Source organism: Danio rerio, chromosome 6 (genome assembly GCF_052040795.2).
Source record: "Danio rerio strain M-AB ecotype USA chromosome 6, GRCz13ab, whole genome shotgun sequence".
NCBI classification, from domain to species: Eukaryota; Metazoa; Chordata; class Actinopteri; order Cypriniformes; family Danionidae; genus Danio; species Danio rerio.
Window position 1 is genome coordinate 20,171,107 of NC_141026.1, and position 24,535 is coordinate 20,195,641.

The following is a 24,535-nucleotide window of genomic DNA, read 5'->3' on the forward strand; positions in this document are numbered from 1 at the left end:
GGACTTGATTAGCGAGTTCAGGTGGATATAATTAAGATTAAAGCTAATTTCTGCACACCTTTGGCCCTCGAGGAATTTTTTTCTATATAAGTGCTTCCCGAGTCAGGTGAAGTTGTTAGCTACTGATGCAAACAATTGCCTTAATCAGTATAAATGTGTACAATTAACACAGTAGCCCCCTGCACAATATTTTATTGAATTATTCTTAAACACAGAAACATAAACACACACACTGACTCATTTACATGAGTTGTACAAAAAGAAAAAAAAATAGGAAAAAACATTTTAAAAGAGTGAAAGAATGAAACCCAAGATTCCGTGAAGTACATCATTTTTGAAAGCTGAATTAAACCCATTTAGAAATCTGATACATGGAAATATAGAGTTACTATATACCTATATACACTCGCCAGAAACTTTTTTAGGTACACCTTACTAGTAACCGGTTGGACTCTTTTGCCTTCACAACTGTCTTAATCCTTTGTGGCATAGATTTAACAAACTACTGGAAATATTCCTCAGAGATTTTGGTCTTAATTGACATAATAGCATCACGCAGTTGCTGAATATTTGTCAGCTGCAGATTCATGATACAAATCTTTCATTCAACCACATCCCAAAGGTGCTCTGTTGGATTGAAAACTGGTGACTGTAGAGGCCATTTAAGTACATGAACAGTCTGAGATGATTTGCACTTTATGGCATGGGGCATTATCCTGCTGGAAGTAGCCATCAGAAGATGGGTACACCATAGTAATAAAGGGATGGACATGATCAACAACAATACTCAGGTAGGCTGTGGCGTTGACACAATGCTCAATTGGTACTAATGGGTCCAATGTGTGCTAAGAAAAAATATCCCCCACGCCATTACACCACCACCACCAGCCCGAACCATTTATGCAGAGCAGGATGGATCCTTTTAAGTTGTTGACCCTACCATCTAAATGTTGCAGCAGAAATCGAGACTCATCAGACCAGGCAACATTTTGGTGAGTCTGTGCTAATTGTAGCCTCAGTTTCCTGTTCTTTGCTGACAGGAGTGGCAACCGGTGTGGTGTTCTGCTGCTGTAGCCCATCCGCCTCAAGGTTGGATGTGTTGTGCATTCAGAGATGCTCTTCTGCATACCTCAGTTGTAACGAGTGGTTATTTGACTTACTGTTGCCTTTTTATCAGCTCAAATCAGTCTGGCCATTCTCCCCTGACCTCTGGCATCAACATGGCATTTGCACCCACTGAACTGCCGATCAATGAATATTTTTTCTTTTTCGGCCCATTCTCTGTAAACCCCAGAGATGGATGTGCATGAAAATTCCAGTTAATCAGCAGTTTCTTAAATACTCAGACCAGCCCGTCTGGCACCATGCCATCAACCTTGCCATGTTCAAAGTCACTTAAATTCATTCCTCATTCTGATGCTCAGTTTGAACAGCAGCAGATCATCTTGACCATGTCTACATGCTGCCATGTGATTGGCTGATTAGAAATTTACATTAACGAGCAGTTGGACAAGTGTACCTAATAAAGTGACCTGTGAGTGTACATATGACAAGCAAAAAATGTAATATCATTTATGCAACATAGTTTGTTTTCCAGAGATGGGTTGCGGCTGGAAGGGCATCCACTGCGTAAAAACGTGCTGGATAAGTTGGCTGTTGATTCCGCTGTGGCGACCCCGGATTAATAAAGGGAGTAAGCCGACAAGAAAATGAATGAACATAGTTTGTACAGTAGAACTTTGGTATCCATAATCTTTGTTTTGAAATAGTTTGGATCATCACTGCCAGATTTCTGTAAAGGCCCTACATCATCTTGCCTAATTTCTCAGGTTTGACAACTTCTTATCAAGGTTTGTCCAGATGTGCAGTCAGATGCTTGAAGCCTTTAGTTGTCTAGTGTAGTTCTTCTCAGAGTGCCTTTAGCATGTTTGACATTCTAGGAGTGTATTACAGAAAGATCCTAATGTTAAAGTCATATCCTAAGCGTTTGGTAACCATGGTCATTTCAGTTTTGACCACATTTAAAACAAAAGCTATTAAAGAACACCAAGTGTGATTGTAACAAGTCTGGGAACAACAGAGTTGAGGATCCAAGTGCAGTTTATCAAGAGACTCATCAAGCAGGCAAAAGGCAAAACAGGGACAGACAGGAGCATGCAGATAATCCAAAAGCATGGTCAAAGTACAGAGGAATGGTTAGGACAGGTGACAAAACAACATTCATTCATTCATTTTCTTTTCGGCTTAGTTCCTTTATTAGCATAATGAACTGGCAACTTATCCGGCAACCCATCTCTGGGAAACATCCACAGACACTCATTCCCTCACACACTCATACACTACGGACAATTTAGCCTACCCAACTCACCTGTACCACATGTCTTTGGACTGTGGGGGAAACAGGAGCATCTGGAGGAAACCCACGCGAACGCAGCGAGACAAAACAACATAAACAGTTAAACAAAGCAAAGGTCAAACCACAACAAGACAAATCTCTTTGTAATGCTCACTTACAGTTTACAAGACTCAGCAAAGATGTGTGTGTTGTGTTTTTAGTCTGGGTAATTAGTCCTCACAAGCTTTTTTGTTTGCAATCAAATGAGATCTGGGCCAGGTGTTTGAGTGCAGGGACTGATGGGATTTATAGTTCATTTCACTGGCAGAATTGTACTCCGGGTGCATGATTTCCAGCGATCTGCAAGGTCTAGATTGCTGTCGATTATGACAGCTGTAGGTATAGTTCATCCAAAAACGAAAATGACCTCATCATTTACTCTCTCTCTCAAGAGGTTTTAAACCAATTAGCTTCTATAGTAGGAAAAAATTGCTCTGGAAGTCAATGATACCTTTACAAACATTTTTAAAATATCTTCTTTTGTCTTCCACTGAACAAAGAATCAGATAAATAGGTTTAGAATGTAAAGGATAGGTAAATGATGGCAGATTAAAATTTTTTTGATGGACTACGCCTTTAACTTAAGATAGAAAGGTGATATTAGAAAAACATCCTAACTTGGCATATAGCCTAAAAACTGTATTTACTATGGGCCAAACCAACAATTGTCCAACCTCCAAATTATTAGAGAGCTAACAGGAGAAAACACTTATAGGCATTACATTTATTGATGGTTGAAAATGAAGAACAAAGATGTTTTATGGTAGAAAGACTCTTGGAAGACTCTGAGCTCTTCATTTCAATGACAAAACGCTTTTATGTAATTACAGTTATTGAGCATTAGCATTTATAGCACTTAATGGTTTTGTTTATCCATTTTTTTAACTCATTAGCATCTGACAAAGTGTTGGTTGCTTGGTAACAGACTTAAGAGTGGATTGTCGAACTTGACACAATGTAAGATGTCCTCCTAGCTACAAGACGATTTTGTAAAATTCTACAAAAAATCAAGGTAGGATTTGCTTTTGTTGCAGAGGCCAGCTAGTGAAGTGCTGTGTAGGTAAACCTCACTCCTCGGACCTCTAAATTGTGCTCTAGCGACTGACGCTAGAGGCCATCGTCTTTAGCCCCCTTGATAAAGCAACCAACTCTCATGTGGAAGGTTGGCGGTTCGAATCCAGCTCTGAGCAGGTTGGGTGGTGTAGGACTCAAGGGTTTTAACTTCTACAACACAAATTTGTATCAAGGATGACTTGTAACACAAATTTGTCACAAAAAAAACCAAATTTAACATAGCATACCTTAAGATATGGCATAAGATAAGAAAGTTTCTGTAATACACTCACCGTTTGTTGGGGAAGTGGACCTGACTGAGACTGAATTGGGGGAGTTTTCTCTTGAACACTAATACTTATGAATATACTTATTCCTCAGGTGAGGAACTACAATACTGGAAACTAAGAACTGCTAGCTGTTGCTTTTGGAAAAATACAAAAAAAATAAATAAATACTGGATGGAGCACTCAAAGGTTTTGTTTATGTGAACAAACAAAAAAATGCCATACATCCATTTAATCTCGCATTAGACCATTTACCTTTCCGTTAGTCATTTAGCAGATGCACCTTACAAGTGAGGATAAAAGAAGCACTTTAACTCATCAGAGAGTTGCATTGTATAAATGCTATTCCTAGTCTGTCACATTGTTTCCCTTCCGAGTTTGTGAAGAGAAGACTGTCCTATAGTTTGTCAAGCCCACTCACCCGTAAAGCACACTAAGAACTGTTGAACACTAAGTAGTGTTGATAAGAAAGTATCTGGTGCATACAGAGATGAGAGAATGTATCCTACAGGTGGTTTGTCAAGTCTACTCACCTGCAGAGTCGTTGTTTTTTTTTTAAGTATTGGCATCAGTCGATAAAACTTTCCCTGTGACTAATGTTTTCAATTTTCTGCAATAATGCTTCCTCTTAAAGATAGAGTTTGCTTTCACTTTTCCTATTCATACTTCCTGAGACTTATTACTTCCTGTATTTGGTTTGGTCATATGGTTTTGTGTGACATCAAGATCTCGGTTTAGAGAGCTCTCAAGGCACTAGCAAATATGTCGATAACAGTAATTTTTCCTTGATGTGTACATCGTCATTTTTTGTTATTAAAGATTGAGTTCTGACTAGGGCTTGTGAAACTCAAACTCGATCATTTTATTTCCAAATTGAACAATAAAGATAAGTTTAGATATAGGTGGTTCTTGCTTACAGCTTTAAAAGTTATTATCCGTACAATAACTCTTGCTGCAAAAAAATAGAAAAAAATAAATAAACTACAAAACTTTTTTACAAAGATGTAAAAATATTGTCTATTAGCAAAAGCAGATTACACATTTGGCCTTAAATTAAAACAAACAGTAAAATAGATTTAATAAAGATTAATCTGGCATAATGAGGTAAATGAAATGTGCAAGATATAAACAATAAAAATATACAGTACAACTTTCAACAAGTCCACACAAATTGTAAAATTTTCAGGGTTTTTTTGGGGTGATTTTTTTAGGTGATTGAATATGTTGATTGTGTTGCCAGACTTGTTTTTCACAAACCATTGACATACTTTGCAGATCATTTTATTCTGCTCTTGTCACACTTCAGATAGCCAAACCACTTCCATATAATAGAATTCGTGCTGCCGTTTTTGTGAATAATTTCCAAAACCTCAAGGTTAATTTACTTTCGTCACTGTTTCCACTCATTATTTCTTTATTTTTGTCGTCTTGTCAAGTTTGTTAGCTAAATGTTTTTTTTTTTTACTTCATGCTGATTGGTTGATCTTGTTGCAAATTGCTGCTATGTGATTGGCTCTTAGATTAATATCGAGTAAAATGTCCATCGTTATCGAAATACATTTTATCGCAATTCGATATGATATTGTTTATTGGCCCAGCCCTAGTTCTGAGCATTCTTTTTTTAAACAACTCATTAAATTTAAGAGGACCAGCCCTGCACTTGTATGGATGTTCGGGTGGCAGCAGTAATAATAGAACTGGAGTATTTGCATGCCTGGAGGAAAATAAAGTCAAAAGCCTGTTGTTTGCATTACCTTCACTGAGCAGAAACTGGCATTGAAATGAAGAAACATCTGCAAAGCAAAGCATCAGGCTGTATTTTGTACAAAGTCTACATTATAATCTAAGAGTTATAAGACTTAATGAAAGGAACACCACAACAGCGTAGGGTGCTATTTATTGCTCTCCCTCTAATCTTTATTTGTCTTAACAGAAGTAAATGTCATCCCACTATTACTGGCCACTAGTGGTCACTTTAGATCTATCTGCATTGACACAGTGACATATATCTTTGCAAAAAAAAGTACAACAACATATCCCAGGTAGCCCAGATTTGGCATAAATCTGGCACAGCAGGCACTCATCCGGCACTGGCATACAGCATGTGGGCCAAACATGGCCCTGGTTTGGCAGATGAGGCACCATTTTTAAGGTGGCACAGAATACTTGGGCTAGATGTAAAATGTATTATTTGGCCCAGATGTTAAAAATGATATGTGGGCCACATATGTTTGGCCTATCTTGACCCACATTTAAAATACATTTGTATTATTTTCAAATAAAGAAACAAAATTGACTAATCAGGTCTCTCTGAGAAAAAGCATGGCCATAGCACGCCTAAAGTGCAATGATTCATAGGTTTTTGAATTTCACTGCAGCCCTGACACTACTATATCTGGCCTAGTTCAGGCTCAGTTATGGGCTATTAACTTGGCTGAGACTTGGCCCAGATATAGTCCATGTTTGGCCTTTGTCCAGAAGCTAGACTTTGTCCAATCATGTACCGTAATTCACTGCAGCATGTGGGCCAAAGCTGGGCCAGAGATATTTTTCTATGTGGTATGAATTCAAATACTTATAAGACCAAAGAGGATACAATATTCGTAAGCAGTAAAAAATGCTTAGAATGTTTAAGAATTTGAAAAATCCCAAAAGAAAAAGATCCATGATTTTTGAGAAACGGTATGCATTAGATTAGACGACTATAATTTTTCCACGTTCACAGACATATTAGATGCATTTATTCAAATGAATTAAGTCTCACTTTGTTTGTGGTTTAGTAGTTACATTGCATCCGAAATATATTCATAGTGCTCCACTTTTTCAACATTTTTTATGTTTCAACCTTATTCCAAATGGATTAAATTCATTTATTTCCTCAACATTCTACACACCATACCCCATAATGACAATGTGAAAAAAAGATTTTTGAAATGGTTGCAAATTTATTAAAAATAAAACACCTGAAAAATCACATGTGCATACGTATTCACAGCCTTTGCTCAATACTTTGCTGATGCACCTACAGCTTTTACAGCAATTACAGCCTAAAGTCTTTTTGAATATTGCTGTACATCTCAAGCTCTACAGCCATTTTCAGATCTCTCCAGGGATGTTCAATAGGATTTAGGTCTGTGCTCTAGTTGGGCCACTCAAGGACATTCAGAGAGTTGTTGTGAAGCCACTCCATTGATGTTTTGGAAGGGTGCTTTGCGTCATTGTCGTGCTGGAAGATGAACCGTCGCCTCAGTCTGAGGTCAAGAGCACTCTGAAGCAGCTAGGTTTTCATTCAGGATGTCTCTGTACATTGCTGCATTCATCTTTCCCTCTATCATGACTAATCTTACACTTCATGCTGCTGAAAAAGATCCCCACCGCATCAAATTCCTTTGTTTTCATGGTTGATTTGTGCTTTGACATGCACTGTCAACCCTGGGACCTTATATAGACAGCTGTATGCTTTTTCAAATCATGTCCAATCTATTGAATTTACCACAGGATAACTCCAATTAAGCTGCTGAAACATCTAAAGAATGATCAGTGGAAACATCATGTAGCTGAGCTCAATTTAGAGCTTCATGGCAAAGGCTGTGAATACTTCTGTACATGTGATTTTTCAGGTTTTTTATTTATAATAAATTTGCAACAATTTCAACAAATCTTTTTTCACATTGTCATTATGGGGTATTGTGTGTAGAATTTTGAGGAAATAAATTATTTTAATCTATTTTGGAAATCTAGATCAAAGTCTAGATGCAAAATGAAAATCAAATTTGGTTAGGAGGTAAGAGGATGTGTTACCTATCTGAATCAAACCTTTCCTTTTCACTGTGAAGCTGTGCCAACCCAGAATATCCCAAACTATTCCTGTGTCATCAGTCCTTCCAAATGTTCTCCTTTGTTTGAATGTTTCCAGTGCATCAATATAGCGGACCTGTAATATAGTTTAAATGATGTATTTGTTATGAGCTGACTGATTGGCGCTGCTGAGGTTAGCACGTTTATCCTGTTGTGATTCCAGAGACTTTAATAATTGTGTGATGCAGAAGTTGGATTAGTTTTGACTTTATTTTTGTTCTTGTTTGTTTCTCTCCTTCTTTCTTTTTTGTTTTAGATTGAGATCCGAGATACCAAGGACCCTCGATTCAGCGTCCAGCGGTTTCCGTGAGGAGACAGCATCCCCTTCTCTCCTTTTTTTTCTCTCTCCTTGTCCTCAGGCCTGTGTCTCTAAACTCAGTCAGGATGCTGCTAGTTCAGCTCTTTGTAATATAGAAAAAAAGACTGGAATAAACTTCAAGAAGAGAACATATTCAGCATACACCTATTTAAATACCATGAGAATTGAAAACCAATAAAAAGAAGAAAAGATCAGCTTTACATAAACCAACAACTCTGGGAAAGTAACAAGTTACGCATAATACTACTGTTATTTAATAATGCTTTGACGACAATTATGATGATAGTCACGATTATGCTTGCGGCAGCGATATTATGTTCAGACTTTCATATTTGATCTAAAACGGGGAACATATTTCTAGCTTTAAGGGAATATAATGAATCGATGCATATGTACAAGAGATTGGGTGCTACTCTGGACACGCAGATGACAAGGACAAACATCAAGCCAAAAATTTAAATAAACAGAAAAAAAGAAACATTTTGTACAGCACAAGATGTAATTTTGAAGATCGTCTTTTTCTGACAAAATTTTGAATTCCCCTCTTTGTACATGTGGTCAGCAATCAGAGTTAATCGATTAGTTAATTTGTAAAAATCTATATTTCTATGGATACAGGGTACAGCCATTAAGCATTTATTCAACCGCATCGCAATCCTTCTGCAAACTGATTTATTATTTTATCACCCGAAGGTTCCGATGGTCATGCTGTGACTGTGCAGATTGACAGCAGTTATCTAATTTGGCATGTAAACCTCTTCTTACTTTGCTTATTTACAGAAACGTTCTCTCTTGATATTTCCTTTTTCGTTGAAGAGTGAAAGATTCATGATTAGTGAATAGTACATGTTTGCGCTCATTTTCTGCAGCTGTTTGTGGTCATGAGACCAAGGTGATTTTCATTCTCATTAGTCATTTGTCTGGAGGAAAAGCCCTGCATGCTGCATTTTACTCAGGCCCAACATGTTCTGATCTGCCATCTCCCATATCAAGTAGAGCACAGTGGAACAGCACAAAGTTAACCGGAACACATCTACTAAGTGACTACTGAGACTTGGTGTACAGTCATAAACATGACTACTTCTTTGTTTCCAAGGCAAGATGTGTAGCACAATAATTCACACACTTTCTCAGCATACACTCATCCTTACAATCAATGGACTGATGTGACTTATGCAAAGCACAACAACCGAATCTTCAAACGATATCAACAGTACCACTTGCAAATGAGAAAAATCCTAATATTTTCTTATATACATCCAAACAAAATAGGAATCTTTGCACAGAACAAACACTCACACACATAAAACATTGGTCAAAGGAAAACATTTGTTGGTTTGGTTCATTTTAACTGCATCTCTGTTCAATGGCATCATTTAGGGTCTGGAACTGATACAGACCTTCGAAGTGTGCTGGACAAGAACCTTTCACCGCCATTTAGGATCACTTCAAGAGGACAGTACATCAGGGGTATAAGTCTGACCCCTGCAGCCCTTTGAGCGGGAGTTTTTTGGAGGTGAAATGGAAAGGACTGAAAATGAAATGTGACGTACTCCACGGTGCTTAAACCCTCCTCGCCCTTAGATAAAGACTGATTGCTGCTCCCCATCTACCTCAGTCTTGAACCCCTCCTACTCTGTTTACTTGATGTGCTCCGCTGGGAGATGACTACTGAGATCAGATGGAGAGCGGGGTGGTAGGAGCAGGAAGATCACACTGCATTGGACTTTTAGATTAACGGCTTTCTTTTAAAATGCATCTCCTTGCATCCCATCATTCATCCAGTCCTTTACATTACATTTGAAGTTCGAAAAAAGCAGAGACATTTTGTGTCCAATGTCGCATGTCATGATTATGCCAAGTACGTTGTGATCCTGGACTAATGTCTATGTTCATCCTAAAACATAATTTTTGTTTGAAAATGTAATCCATACCTGTTCCCTACCCCTAAACCCAACCATAACTGTAAATTGGTCCAAAATCAGAGGAGAATAATAGTTGTATAACAATCATGCACAAGTGGAAAAACAGTAAGCCTAAACTTAACATAAATGTTAAACTGATCCCTTAGTTCTGATTGGCTGATTGGAATGTCGTTCAACATAGATGTTAATCCAGGAACATGTCCTACTTGGTGAAATCATGTTGGCAGTTAAATGTCTGTTTACCCCAAAATCTGCCTTTTATAAAGAGGTCAATAAAAAAATCCAAATGAATTAGATGATTTAATCCAAATCTTTTGAAGGAACTTGATGTGTTATGTTCACACACAACTATTGATTAGTGAACAATGTTTACAGAGCTCAAGCTGGTTGATTCTTGTTGTGAGAACCAGTGAGCTCTCCTGTTTAATTTTTTTTATGTATAAAGTGATCATGTCTTCTCAGAAGATGTGGATTAAACTGCTTGATTCATAGGGACGATTATTATAATTCATATAGTTTTTTTCAGACTTTTACTTTGTGGACTTGCAATGATTAGACATTTCATTAAAATTTAACAATTCAATAAATAGGGTGACACGGTTTAGCCTCAAAGTAAGAGGGTCACTGGTTCGAGTCCCGTCTGAGTCAGTTGGCATTTCTGTATGTAGTTTGCATGTTCTCCCAGTGTTCGTGCGGGTTTCCTACTGGTGCTCCGGTTTCCCGCACAGTCCAAAGGTATGCAGTATAGGTGAATTGAATAAACTAAATTGGCTGTGGTGTATGTGTGCGAATTATTGTGTATGGGTGTTTACCAGTACTGGGTTGCAGCTGGATAGGCATCTGCTGTGTAAAATATATGCTGGATTAGGGTTGGGTCGATAAACGATGCCTTTGTCCATCGCCGATGGCCAATAGACATCACGATACTGAGCCGACGTCGCAATCCTTCACCCCACCCCTGTCGCAGCAGCAACCCACTAACAAAAAATACACACGGCCCTGTTTACACTAATACGTCTTAAGGCCCCTGCACACCAGAACGCTTTTTGCTCTCGTTTTCCGTTTATGTTTACCGCCTCGTGACTAAATAAAGGGCGCCAATGTGATCATGCACACCAACATTGATATTTAACATGATATTTAATTAACCTTGTCTATCTAATGACTTCTGTCTTTTGAATCTATCAGGTACCATGTCACAGTGTCAGTACACTGCTTTAATCTTTCATGCTTGTACTTAGTAATTTTAGCGAAACCTCAGATACTGTTGGTTGTGCACGTTTTTTACCAAGTTTCTCAACACTATTATAATGACACAGATCACTTTGCCTGTTCATGCCAGAGTCCCGTGGAAAAAGTGATTGACGGGTGGTAATTTGTGTGTAACTTTTTAAAAATTTATTTATGATTTGATTATGGTTAAAACAGACCATGCTGGTCAGGTAGTTGAAACGGTAGGCTACAACTAATAAATTTGTTCTAACTTAATTAATTATTTTTAAATAATTTATTCACCGTCGCCTACAACGACAAAGCCATCATCCATCACGATGTTTCATATTAGACATCGTACAATGGCAAATTGGTCGACATCAATCAACCCTATGCTTGATAAGTTGGCGGTTCATTCTGCTGTGGCAACCCCTGATGAATAAAGTGACTAAGCCGAAGGAAAATAAAGTTAAATTCAATGAATAGACTTTTGGATAAACAGACATTCATTTTTGTTTTAACTGTGAGCAAATGTCTTATGCCTGTGAAACAGGAGTAAATGATAGCAATTTTGTGTATTTGGGGGGAAATTTCAGTTTAACTATTTACAATAATTTAACGTTTAACTGTTTTATTGTATTTTGACTTTAATTATGTGCTACATTGGTGACAAGAAAGATGAATATTTAGAAATATGCCTTAGACAGGGTTTTTCCTGGCTCAAAATGAGGTGGAGGTGGTATCCCGGTCATGGATTTTTTGCTACTTGAAACAAATTTAGTATTATTCTTGTAATCAGGTAAAAACTGATCTTATTTAAAAAAGGCTAACATGAAATGTAATTGCACATGACCAGTTCTTGGGCACCGCTTAGAGTCTTCCTGTCTTTTGTCAAGAGGCGAAAGTGATACAAAATTTAAAGGACTTGGCTGCCTAATTCTCAATGCAGGAAAAACCCTGTTAGAAATGTCTTTGCTTTCTTTCATTCATCATTCACGTTACTATTCAGCATCATGCACATACTGTATAGAAATTCCCAACCCAGTTAAACTTCAAACAAAAACACATTTAATAGTAATTTAGACCTGAGTGCACTGTGCTGGTCAGTCTACCCTCAATGACAACTATTTCTTTCAGAGAATTTGGCCACCTCAGGGGCAGTGTATTTCTGCACTATTGAATATAAATTCTTCTCAAAGCCATTCTTATTCAGTTTGTCTCAGTGCCTGTAGCCTGCACCGACAATGTTTACGGCTCGGTACCTAGACGTTATTCAAGAGGATATACTATTTTGTGATTTGAGGCAATCCACCTGGCTGGTTGCAAAAAAGTATCATTACCATTATCATTTCCGCCGTGTTTAAGATTTATGTAGTATTTTAATCTTGAGACATGCCAGCAGACACAGGACATCAACATGATGTCAGATTGACGTTGTACCCCAGCGTCGTGGGATTTTGCATTTTGTTTTGAAATAAATATCAGGTTGATGTCAATGTCTAACATGGAGCAGATGTTGCATTTTGGTTACTGTCCAACGCAACGTAAAAACAACAAAATATGATTGTCTTATGATGTTACAGCTTGACGTTGTGTGGACGTTACGAATATGGTAATCATACAAATATGTTGGATTTTGGTTGTTGTACCTGATGATTAAATCTGACGTCAATATGATGTTGGTTTAAAAAAATCAACAAAATATCAATGTCTAACGATGTTACAGCTTGACATTGGATTTTGGATTGGATTTTAGACATTGGATTTTGGTTGCCATTCCTGACGCTTAAATGTCAGTATCTGACGTCAATACGACGTTGATTTAAGATGTTGGCAATAGGACGTTGGATTTTGGTCATTTTCCAACACTATCTAAAATCAACAAAATATACAAGTCATTTCACGTCGTTATTGGACGTCAACTTAACATCGTCCTTTGATCTTACTTAATATTAACGTCTTATGAAGTTGTGTGTCTGCTGGGACATGAAGATGTAGAAAAAAGCATTTAAGTGAAATGTTCTGGACTGATCATATAGTGTAAATCTAATTTGCTAGTTTTGTTATTTTCCACGCAATGTTCATTTAGTTAATCACATGTGAACAGCATTGTCATCCAGTGTCCTGTCATCAACATTTACATATCAAATTCAAGCTTTGATAGGCTCATGTTGCTGAAGACTAGTGGTGTTTGTTTCATTGGGTTTTAACTTTTACTTTCTCTTTTTGTCTTACCGCATCGTTTTCTTGATCCACCTTGAAACAAAAAAAAAAAGACTTAAGCGTGCCAAAACGAAAGAAAAAGAGTACTGTGGAAAGATATGACAAGTTTGATTTCTGAAGTTCACATTGTCTTTTCTTGTGCTTCACGTGTTTAATGCCTCTCTTTTGGAGATTATGCTTTTTGCTCTAGTTGTAATGTTTTCCCCCCTCTGACCTTTCTGGAATGCTGTATTCTCTAAATTAAACTAAAATGTATCAAATATTTCTGCAAGTCATAGGGGAGTGCGACATAACTGACATCGTCACCATCACTGAAACATTGTTGGTGTTGTTGTTTAAAATATTAAAAAACAAAAAACATCGAGTACTATGTTATGGGTTTATTTTGGGGAAAGGTACGTGTTTTATGTATCACATATGACAAACAATCCTTTTAATATCTTGTAAACTACATTTCAATTTGTTTGATTCAGTGTGAGTTTGACTGAGTGTATGTATGTATGTATGTGTGTGTGTGTGTGTGTGTGTGTGTTTGCAAGTTATATTTAGCTGTATCCGAGCTAGAAAATATGCTGGAAGCCTGTTTGCACATTATATAACGATTATGAAAAAAATGCTGTCTGTGTGTCCAGTCTGGTGAATGTCGGCAGAAAGCCACTTCCTGTAGCGCTTATTAACAGCGCCATGCAGGAGAATGAAGGGTGAGATCAAAAGAGCGAGGGATGATGAAAGAGAAAGGCTGGGCCCTGGCCAACACAGACAGGATGGCCCTTGTCCAGAGGGGATGCCAGCATATCAGCAGGCATTAAACGGCATCTTTGGTATGGCCAGGTGCTGCAAGCTGTGTTATAGAGACAAACCCCTCCACCCTGAGAGTAATTACAAGTTGGCTTCACCGGAAATCCACAAATGCTGCACTGGGTCACAAAATTACACAATTTGTATTCTAATACACAGGACAACATTTTCATGTGTTATTGTTTTATAATTCGATTTTTGTACATAAAACTATGTGAACATGCAAATCATATACACTACCCGACAAAAGTCATGTCGCCTATACAAGTTTTAGGAACAAAAAATAGTAACTTGACTTCTAGTCGATTATTTGGTATCAGAAGTGGCTTATATGAAAGGCAAAGGCCTCTACATTACGCTTTTTTTACCAAAATAAAATTTGATCATGCCCTAATTTTTAATTATTTAATTAGGACAGAAAGGTTTGACTTTACATAGACAAAAGTCTTGTCACTTAACCGAAATAATGTACTGTATAAAATATAAAATCATGCTGCAGTGGAAAAAGAATTAATATTGTGTGTGACTCCCATGAGCTTGGAGGACTGCGTCCATACATCTCTGCAATGACCTTAAATAACTTATTAATAAAGTCATCTGGAATGGCAAAGACAGCGTTCTTGCAGGACTCCCAGAGTTCATCAAGACTTTTTAAATTCATCCTCAATTTCCTTTATCTTACATATGCTTGATAATGTTAAACTGGTTACTGGGCTGGCCAATCCTGAAGCAATCTTTTCTTTTTCATTCTTTTATAGAATTCTTTTATTTCAATTCAATTCGTAATTATTTATATAGCACTTGTACGATGTAGATTGTGTAAAAGCAGCCTAACATGAAGGTTCTAGTAAAGCCCAGATTTCAGAGTTGATGTTTAGTTCAGTTCAGTGTGGTTTAAATTTAACTGGTAAAAATTCAGACAATGAAGAGCAAATCCATCGATACGCAGCTCCACAAGTCCCAATCTGAGCAAGCCAGTGGTGACTGGAGAGGAAAAAAACTTCATTAATTGACAAAGTAAAGGGAAAAGGCCTAGAGAGAAACCAGGCTCTGTTGGGCAAGATCATTTCTCTTCTGGTCAAACCTTCTGTGTGGAGCTGTGTAGGTGCTGGAGGCTGGAGAAGCTGGACGTCCACCATACAGGTGTGAGTAGGTCACCAGCGAGGGAACAGGCTGTCCCACAGGATTAATGCAGGGACTCGTTTGTCACTGTGGTCTTTCAGGGATCCGTCTCATGCACTCCATTCCTCCATCAGCTCAGGATATGGCCTGGTCCTATGGCATCAATGGCACTACATAATCTCTAGGGGCCTCAGGTTGAGTATCTCAAGTGGAAAAAGAGAATAAAGAAAATAATTAGCGTAGCTGCTGTTCATTGTATATTTAAACGAGATACAAAAATGAAGTGTTATAAATGAAAATAATAGTTATTTAAACAAACCATCTGTTTTTATCTGTTTTCAAGGACTTTTATCATTTGTTTTTTACTTGACACTTTTATTCTTGTTTAAGTAAAGCACTTTGAATTGCCACTGTGTATGACATTTACTATATAAATAAACTTGCTTGCCACCTTGACCTTCTTTTCTTTTAGGAACACTGATGTGGAGGCTATGAGAAGGAGCGCTATACTGCTGAAGAATTTGCCCTCTCCTGTGGTTTGTAATGTAATGATCAACACAAATGTCTTGCTATCTCAGGCTATTGACATTACCATCCTCTCTGCAGATCTCTCAGGTGCCCCCATACTGTAATGTAACCCTAAAACAGGATTTCCTTTACCAAACTTGATGGATTTCTGTGAGAATCTTGGGTCCATGCAGGTTTTAATACGTCTTCTGCAGTATTTGATTGGATTGGGAGCAGTTCAACTGATGATTAATTGGAAAAATCTACCTTCTGCCACTTGTCCAAATGATCTACTAGAAGTCGACAAGACTTTTTTCTAGTATTGTTTAGTAAAAACAAATATTTTATCTACATTACTCTACATTTGAAGTGAATCAGAAGAGTTTTATTGTCCTAGAACAACACCCATTATTGTTCTAGGGCAATAAAACACTTCTGATTCACTTCAAACGTAGAGTACTGTAGATAAAATAATGTTTTTCACAGCGTAATACCAAAACAGTGCAATTTTATTATTATATTTTTCATTAAAAAATGCAAAAATTCTAAATTTAACAAGAACCAATACATATAGGCTAATAGGCTAGTTGCACCTAGTGAGCTACTGGCAAAACAAATTAAGTGTACAGTTTAAAGGGAGAGTTCATTCAAAAATCGACATTTATTTAGTATGCAAGTGGTTCCAAACCTTTATGAGTTTATGAGAGAGAAAAATTTAGGAAAAGCTAAAACTTGCAACCATTAACTTCAGTTGTAGGAAAAACATTGTCCAGTGTATTATTATTGTGTTTAACAGAAGAAAGAAAAAAACAGGTTTGGATCGAGTGGGGAGAAGGTGAGTAAATGATGAGTTTTTATTTTTGTGTGAACTATCCCTTTAAGGTCATGCTTAGGGTTTGGTACCTACTTATGACTTAATTATCGTGACTACCATGTTAAGTATTGAAGGAATTTTTGATGGCTTTAACTTTGTCCTTTGCATTAATAGACTAATCCTTGCATTAATAATTTAATTCTGTTTTTATTTAACTACTACTCATGCTGGTGTGTTTATCCTCATATAACCTTATGTGCTTAAACTCATATAACCTAGCTCTGTAACAGCTGTGTCTTCTTGTGACTGATAACCGAGAACTTAACTCCTCTGTACTTGTTATCACCATTGTTACAACCAACAATGTGTTAGTACATAACACAAATGTTACAACTACTTTCAAAGGACAATAACAGACGGGAGAGGCGAAGGCTCAATCTCTTGCAGGCTCTGTTATGTGTATGTGTAACTTTTTCTGTGTAGATTAGCTTGTTCTGCCTAACAACTGATGATTGAACTGATCTGGATGGAGGATCTTTCTTACTGAAGCATCCCTGGGTGGGGCTGAAGAGACACACAACGATAAATATGGGGGGGAAGAGGGTGTGGTTGTGTGCTTAGCTGACACAGACTGTCTGTGATGCTGTTCTCTGACACCCGGAACTCTGTGATGCATTATTCATCTAATGAATTGAATTGATTAAACTTATTTAAAGCCTCTGACTGATGTTTTAACCGCAGAGAACAAGGAATAGTCCAACAGTATTTTAATGTACAAGTGGACTGTTCAATAAAGTAATAAACCTTTGAATGAAAAGGATGTTGATACTGTTTACACTATATTGTGATCTCAGTGTATCTTGCTGAAATAATCACCACAATATGAGTGCACTGAATGGACATGGTTAGCTACAGTATTGAGGTATTGAGGTTTCCAGTTCTTGGTTAAAAATGGTGGCACCTTGTCTGTTCCTCTGCTGGTTCAACTACTTGATGTAATGTGAGAGATGCTCTTCTACAGACAGGTATCTTTTTCTGTAACAAGTGTTTATTGAGTTACCATTGTGCTTTTCTGTGAGCTTAAATCGAGCTGGCCAAATGCCCAAAGAACTTGATCACTGGATATTTTCTCTTTCTCAGACCATTCTCTGTAAACCCTAGAGACGGATGTGCATGGAAATTCAATTCAACTTGTAGGGATGAATTTCAATCGGAATTAAAATGTGCCCTGTAAAACAAAAACAACTCTGGAATCTGGAGAAAAAGGCCCAGGATAGACTTTCACACTTTTGCCCTCTTTCCTGAACTCTCCTTCCCCTCCGGTATTAATAAATTTTTAGGTGTGACTGGTACGAGCTAAATATTTAAGTGTGACGAGGTTTTGATCACTATCTTTGATCAATTTTGATTAAATCCCAACAGATGGGTAAATCTGTAAGTCAGTGGTTAACTTTGACAAAATAACCATTCAGGGCGAGGCTGTGTCGCAGTAGGTAGGGTTTTCGCCTCACAGCAAGAAGGTTGCTGGTTCGAGCCTCGGCTCAGTTGGCTTTTCTGTGTGGGGTTTGCATGTTCTCCCTGCCTTCGTGTGGGTTTCCTCCGGGTGCTTCGGTTTTCCCCACAGTCCAAGGACATGCGGTACAGGTGAATTGGGTAGGCTAAATTGTCCATAGTGTATGAGTGTGTGTGTGTGTGTGGATAGAGATGGGTTGTGGCTGGAAGGGCATCTGCTGCGTAAAAACTTGCTAGATAAATTGGCGGTTCATTCTGCTGTGGGGACCTCTGATTAATAAAGGGACAAGAATATGAATGAAAATAACCATTCATTGTTTTTATAGGGTATTTAAAGAGAAGGGCTAAATGTGTCGGTGTCGCAAGTCTGTATCCAGACCAGCATGTAGTGAAGAGCTCAAAAGCTCAACACTATGTATACTTTGGACCTCCATCTATACTCTTAGTTTTATCTTTGAGTCATTGCTGTTGTGCATTTAATTCCGAATTGACTTTCATTGTATGATTCTGACTGGCATGATACACTTTTATCTGGAAAATAAATGTTAACCTTTTTAATTAATTCTGGAGTCTCCCAAATTCATTGTATCCAGTAAATAAAGTGGAGTCTGCGATTCCTTAGTTAGATTTGATTAAGAGACGTATTTGACTGTACAAAGCCGTTTTGGCACGACAGCATGAAGATCTTCATCTAATCACTGAAAGTAGCAAATTGCATGGAATTGGCTAAATCAACTATTCTTTTAGGATGAGTGAGCAGTTGGCAACCAGACTATTTGAGTTTCGTGCATCCTCTGACTAGCTTCAGGGTGTCAACATACTGTGCGTGAGAGGACATGCAAACCCGGGGTGTGAAACTCTGAGCGGCGTCTGGTCCCTAATGAACGTACAATTAAGAATATCGGACCCAAGAAAATATCAAAATATACATTGCATCACAACTAAAAATGTGATCAGCTAAAAACATAAATGGCAAAATTAGAATAATCAAAATTGGAGTCAGATTAAATTAGGATAAAGTCAGAAGCAAAATTGGTCAATAAAATTTAATAAAGTAAACTAACTGTTTCCAGAAGCGCCCGAAAAAGCATACACAGAGAATTCCTTTGATCACGGCACTGGATTCCATTCTTGGGTCTGTGGGTGGAATCTTACCAACTAATCTTTATTTCTATAGAACTGTTTACAATGGCAAGCAGAATCAAAAATAAAAATATAAAAAATATTTCATATTGTGGAATATTCCAGCAAGTAAGGCAGGATTAAAGGCAATTCAGTTCAGTTTAATACAAACGTGACTGTTGAAGTTTAGTTCAGCTTCATACAGTTTAGTTTAATACTCAATAGATACTCAATGACCCATATCCCATTTGATCAGCAGATTCTGAAACCAGCCCTCCTTCTGCTAGCAACAAACACGCCACTTTCACATTCAACTTTCTTCCTCCTTTTTATGCTCTATTTGACATTCAGCAGATGATTTGCATAGCTGAATGCACGAGTTACCATGTGATTAATCCGCTGATTACCCAGCAAGCATGTTTTGTTTAAAAGGCATGTCCAAACTAACACAGATGTCTTGACTAAATTTGGGGTGTCAATGAAAATCTAATAGATGTCTAGATATTGTCCACAAGTAGAGTACAGTCGTCAAATAGACAGGAATGAAGGACTACACATGTGCAGTCTGTCTAATTTAACTAACAGTAGTATATTTGTGGACTAGTGTTAGACCTCCGGGTGCTCCGGTTTCCCCCACAGTCCAAAGACATGCACTATAGGGTAAGCTAAGCTAAATTGGCCATAGCGTATGTGTGTGAAAGAGAGTGTATGGCTATTTCCCAGTGTTGGGTTGCAGCTGGAAGGTCATTCGCTGTGTAAAACATATGGATAAGTTGGCATTCCGCTGTGGTGACCGCCGATTAATAAAGGGACTAAGCCGAAAAGAAAATGAATGAATCAATGTTTTTTATTTTCACACTTGATAAAAACAACCTGCAGAAACTCTTTTGACATTCTCCCTTTGTACATGTCATTAGGGGAAGAAAGCCCTGCCGATTAGTGATGATCTCTCCCTCATTAGCATAAACAGCCCTGAGTGAGAAGCACATTTTCGTTTTCTTTTTGTTTTTTTTTTACAAACATTAGTGCTGCTTTGAATCTGCTTCTGGTGATGCACAGGCATTTGTAGCCCCAACCCCTTTTGAAAAGAGCACAGTCTCATTTTAATTTAAAGCGATAAAAGGGCACGATTTAGATCAAAGCCGAAAAGAGGCAGTTTCAAAGAGTTTTGATTAATTATTTGTGTGGTATTTTGAGCTTAAACTTCACATACACACTCTAGGGCAGGGGTCACCAACATGATGCCCGCGAGGATCAGATGTGTTGCTCGCAGGCCTGTTCTAAAAATAGCTCACCATAGTGCCACTTACCAGTAAGCTTCATCTAATATAGAAGAAATCATTTAAAAATGTAATATTTGCAGAAATATATAAAAATAAAGTGTTGCACATTAATACATTAAATACAGGGTATTTCCTACACTGTTAAATCATTGTTGATAACTTTTGTGAGAATAATTAACATGATCAGTGTCTTCACATGGATAGTTATCATTAATTATTACCAAAAATATAAAGTATAATTAAAAGTTAATTGAGCAAATTTGTTATTTGAGAAGTGTTTATCAAACTGGTAGCCCTCCTCATTAATCGGTACCCAAGAAGTAGCTCTCAGTTTCATAAAGGTTGGTGACCCCTGCTCTAGGGACATCAGAGACCTAAAAGGGACAATAAATGTTGTCAGGAAAGCTTGTGTGCATGTGTGCATGTCTATTGTGCATGTAGTTGAAACCAGAAGTTTACACACACACTCTAAAAAAAAAGGAACATAACCATTTTTTTTTAAATGTCTTATAGTAAATCATTCTAAAAGTTTACTATTTTAGGTCCGTTAGGATTACCTAAATGATTTACATTTGCTAAATGGCAGTATAATGAAACCATTTTTTAAATTTTTTTTTATTAATTTCTAGATAGTCAAACGTTTACATACGTTTCCTCTGTTTTGTTTTTTTTTTAGCTTTGCTTTTAAAATTGTATAACTTTGGTTGAAGCACATTTGAACTAATTTGGCAGTATGCTTAGGGTCATGGTCTGTTTGGAAGACCCATTTGTGGCCAAGTTTTAATTTCCTGGCTGATGTCTTGAGATGTTGCTTTAGTATTTCTACATAATGTTCTTTCTTCATGATGCCATCTCTGCTGTGAAGTGGCAAATGTAGGCAATTAGCCAATCAAAAACTTCCAGAACCTTGACATCATCATCCGAGCTTTTTCAGAGGCATAATAATCTTATTGTATGTAAATTTGATTTTCAAAAGTTATAACAATTTCTCAAAAAATATCTCTCTTATTATTCTGCTATTAAGCATAACAGCAACACATTTGATCATATTAACATATTAAAAGTTTAGTCACATTAACATCTGACTTTTTTTAAATGGTTATTTTTTATAAAGACAAATTTTCAGGTAGAAAGAGTAAAAACATGAGTGATGTTTACAGTATAAATAGGTTTCCTATAGAAACATTGATGCCATGTAGTATATTCAGCCCACGGTTCTTTATAGAACATGTATTTATAGAAAAAAAAGTCTTCTGACTAAGCAGGAAATCTCATTTGAAAACAGATTTGAGTTCATTATATAGATAGCACAGGGTTACATGTACATAGTTCATTTTTTGACAACTGGATTTTCAATTTTATTTAAAAAGTTTATTTTACTTTAAGTATTATTTTGTAAGTATAACGCATTTCCAAAAACCCAATCTCACATATGTGATGCAAAAATGTCCTGTTGTTATTTTTCATGTAACATTTCAGCAAATATGCAAGACACACTATGCACTGTAACTCTTCATTAGTCACTGACTTGAGCTGTGACTTCAGAGACTGGAGATTTGAATATGAGTTCATATCTGACTTAAAATAGTCACAGCAAAAACATCTGCTATATAATAAAAAACATGATTCATTGGCTGCTTACAAAAAGAGTCCTCAGAACAATACACAGCTTCTTTTGTCCCAAAAATGGTGTAGTTGCTTGATTTACAAGCAGGAATTTGTGATAGATGCTGTAACTACACCTTCATACCAAATTGTTATATCTTGACCTTGGTTCAGATTACAAAAGTAGAACAGATGGCACTGTTCAATTGTTAATGTGCTAAACTTTTTTTTTTTTTTTTTGGAAAGGATCGATTAATGTTTTAGCTGCACTAAACAAACCATTGCTTTTACATGCTCTCTCATGTAAACTGACATAGAGAAAATGACTGAATGTGTAAAAACCAGGATTTATTTTTATTTATTTTTCCCCCATCAGGATCAGCGTCTTGAGTTTGTTTCTAAATGAGGGTCTCAGTCAGCAAGATATTCAAGATGATCTCAAATGTGATTTGTGAACCAGCACGTCAGTGATCTTGTAGGTGGTGCCATCCTCAAAGACCATAATGAAAGGGTTCCACCGCAGGACCATCCTCTATGGAGAGAGGAACAGGTCAGTGATAAGGTTTCAATAAAGAGATGTGGAAAGAAGGATGGATCCTGTACTGGAAAGAAAGTTGGAGATGTTTGAATGTGACTGACTTTCCAGCCTGATCTCACGAGAAAACGTAAGTATTTTACGTTTTGGCAGTTTAGTGGCTAATTCGTACAAATTCGTACGAGTTCAGTCGTAAGAAAATGTACGATTTTAAAAAGGAGGCGTGGCACCTTACCCCACCCCTAAACCCAACCGTCATTGGGGGATACACAAATTGTACTAAAATGTACGAATTAGATCGTGCGAATTTGTACGAATTAGCCACTAAATGAAAAAGTTACGAATTGCCGTGAGATTGTGTTAGACTTTCGTATTATCTTGTAGTGGACAAAAATCTGGGAGTTAATTTGTGGTTGGTCTGTAGACAGTTGAAAAAATATATAGCTTAAAGGGGCTAATAATTGTGACCCTAAAATGTTTTTCAAAAAACTAAAACTGCTTTTATTCTGGCCGAAATAAAACAAATAAGACTTTCTCCAGAAGAAAAATTATTATCAGACATAATTTGAACATACTGTGAAAATTTCCTTGCTCATGGCCACATGTCAGTAAACGCTAATATGTGTGTGTGTGCAGGGATGGGCAGTATTTATGATCCATGTATTTCAAAAAGCTGTTGTTATCAAACATTGTTTACTTCACTTAGTTTAACAGTAAAGGCATTGATCGAAAATGCCAATGGATTGAAGATTTGTGAAGAAATGTCATGCTCCCTTGTAAAAGTATTTTGTAGTATTTTCAAAATACAGTGTTTAATTTTGATCCGTTTGTGGCTGCTGTATTTTGTAGTTTATTTTGATACATGTAAAATTGAAGTATTAAGCATTTTAAAATACTTGTCAATGTATCTTTGTCCTTCCCCGTGTGTGTGCTCTGCAAACGGCATTTGTGTGAGACTCATCATGTTAGAAAGGCTTGAATAAACTCCACCTCAAACACATGACATAAACTTACTTGGTATTTATGACTAATGAGCTGTGTTGCAGCTTCATCCGAGGCTGTCTCCGTCACTGTGCTGTTCATCTGACGTAATGCAAGACGAGAAGCAGAAACAGTGGGCGTGGAGAAGCCGCTCATTCGCATTTAAAACCACAGGATACAAAAACAGCTACAATCTACTCAGACACCAAAATGGTATATTCTGGAGGCTATAAGAAATAATCTGATGAGTATTTTGAACTGAAACTTTACAGAATCATTCTGGAGACACCAAAGGCTTATCTTAGATCTTGTAAAATGGGTAAAATAGGTGCCATTTAAAGAAGTAGTGTGAACGAACAACAAAGGTGATTTTTAGGTGTGACCAGTCTCAAACAGGGACAGGTAAAGAGAACAATTTGCCAGATGGTTCACCTGGTATAACTGAATGATCACTGGAAAGTTTTGTCACAGTTCTGGAGATCTTGGATGATGACTTGGAATGCAGATTGTGGATGACTAGAGAATGAACCTACTGCCAGTCAAGTAGCTGATGTCAAAGAAACACTAGCCGCATTTCCACTGTCGGGCTAGTGTGAGCAAGGGCTATTATCTGGCCGAGCCAATCGCCCGGGAGGTTGAGTAGTGAGGCCAAAATCATGTCGCGTTTGCACAGTTGGGCTAGTAGCTCACAACGTGTCATGCAAACCCTGCCCCAATAATTAAACGTCACACAATTGGCAAACTTCAGCGGGAATCTAGAGGAAAGTTTTACTGGAGGTCTTTGGTTGAGGATATAGACTGAAATAGAACCTGGCTGCTACCTGAGAAATATTGCATTTCCAACAAGGCAAAAGAAATACATTTTAAAATTGTACATAAAATCTACCCTATAAATTCTAGTATTTCCAAATTTTTGGACATCGACAGCTCCTGTTCCTTCTGCAAACAAGCAGAGGAGACACTTGTACATATGTTTTTTGATTG

At 37.3% G+C, this 24,535-nt stretch overlaps 1 protein-coding gene and 1 long non-coding RNA gene across 5 annotated transcripts in view; both read left to right on the forward strand.

The window, feature by feature from the left end:
- lhfpl4a (LHFPL tetraspan subfamily member 4a) overlaps positions 1-13,636 on the forward strand; it is a 41,168-nt gene extending 27,532 nt beyond the window's left edge. For all 4 annotated transcript variants that reach the window (XM_087257103.1, XM_087257104.1, XM_087257105.1 and 1 more), the window contains one exon: positions 7,850-13,636. In XM_087257103.1, coding sequence (XP_087113229.1) covers positions 7,850-7,903 — 54 coding nt within the window. In that variant the 3' untranslated portion in view covers positions 7,904-13,636. The remainder of the gene's footprint in view (positions 1-7,849) is intronic.
- The window catches only part of LOC147843476 (uncharacterized), a 756,120-nt gene that overhangs the window by 726,525 nt on the left and 5,060 nt on the right, over positions 1-24,535 (forward strand). The window lies entirely within an intron of this gene.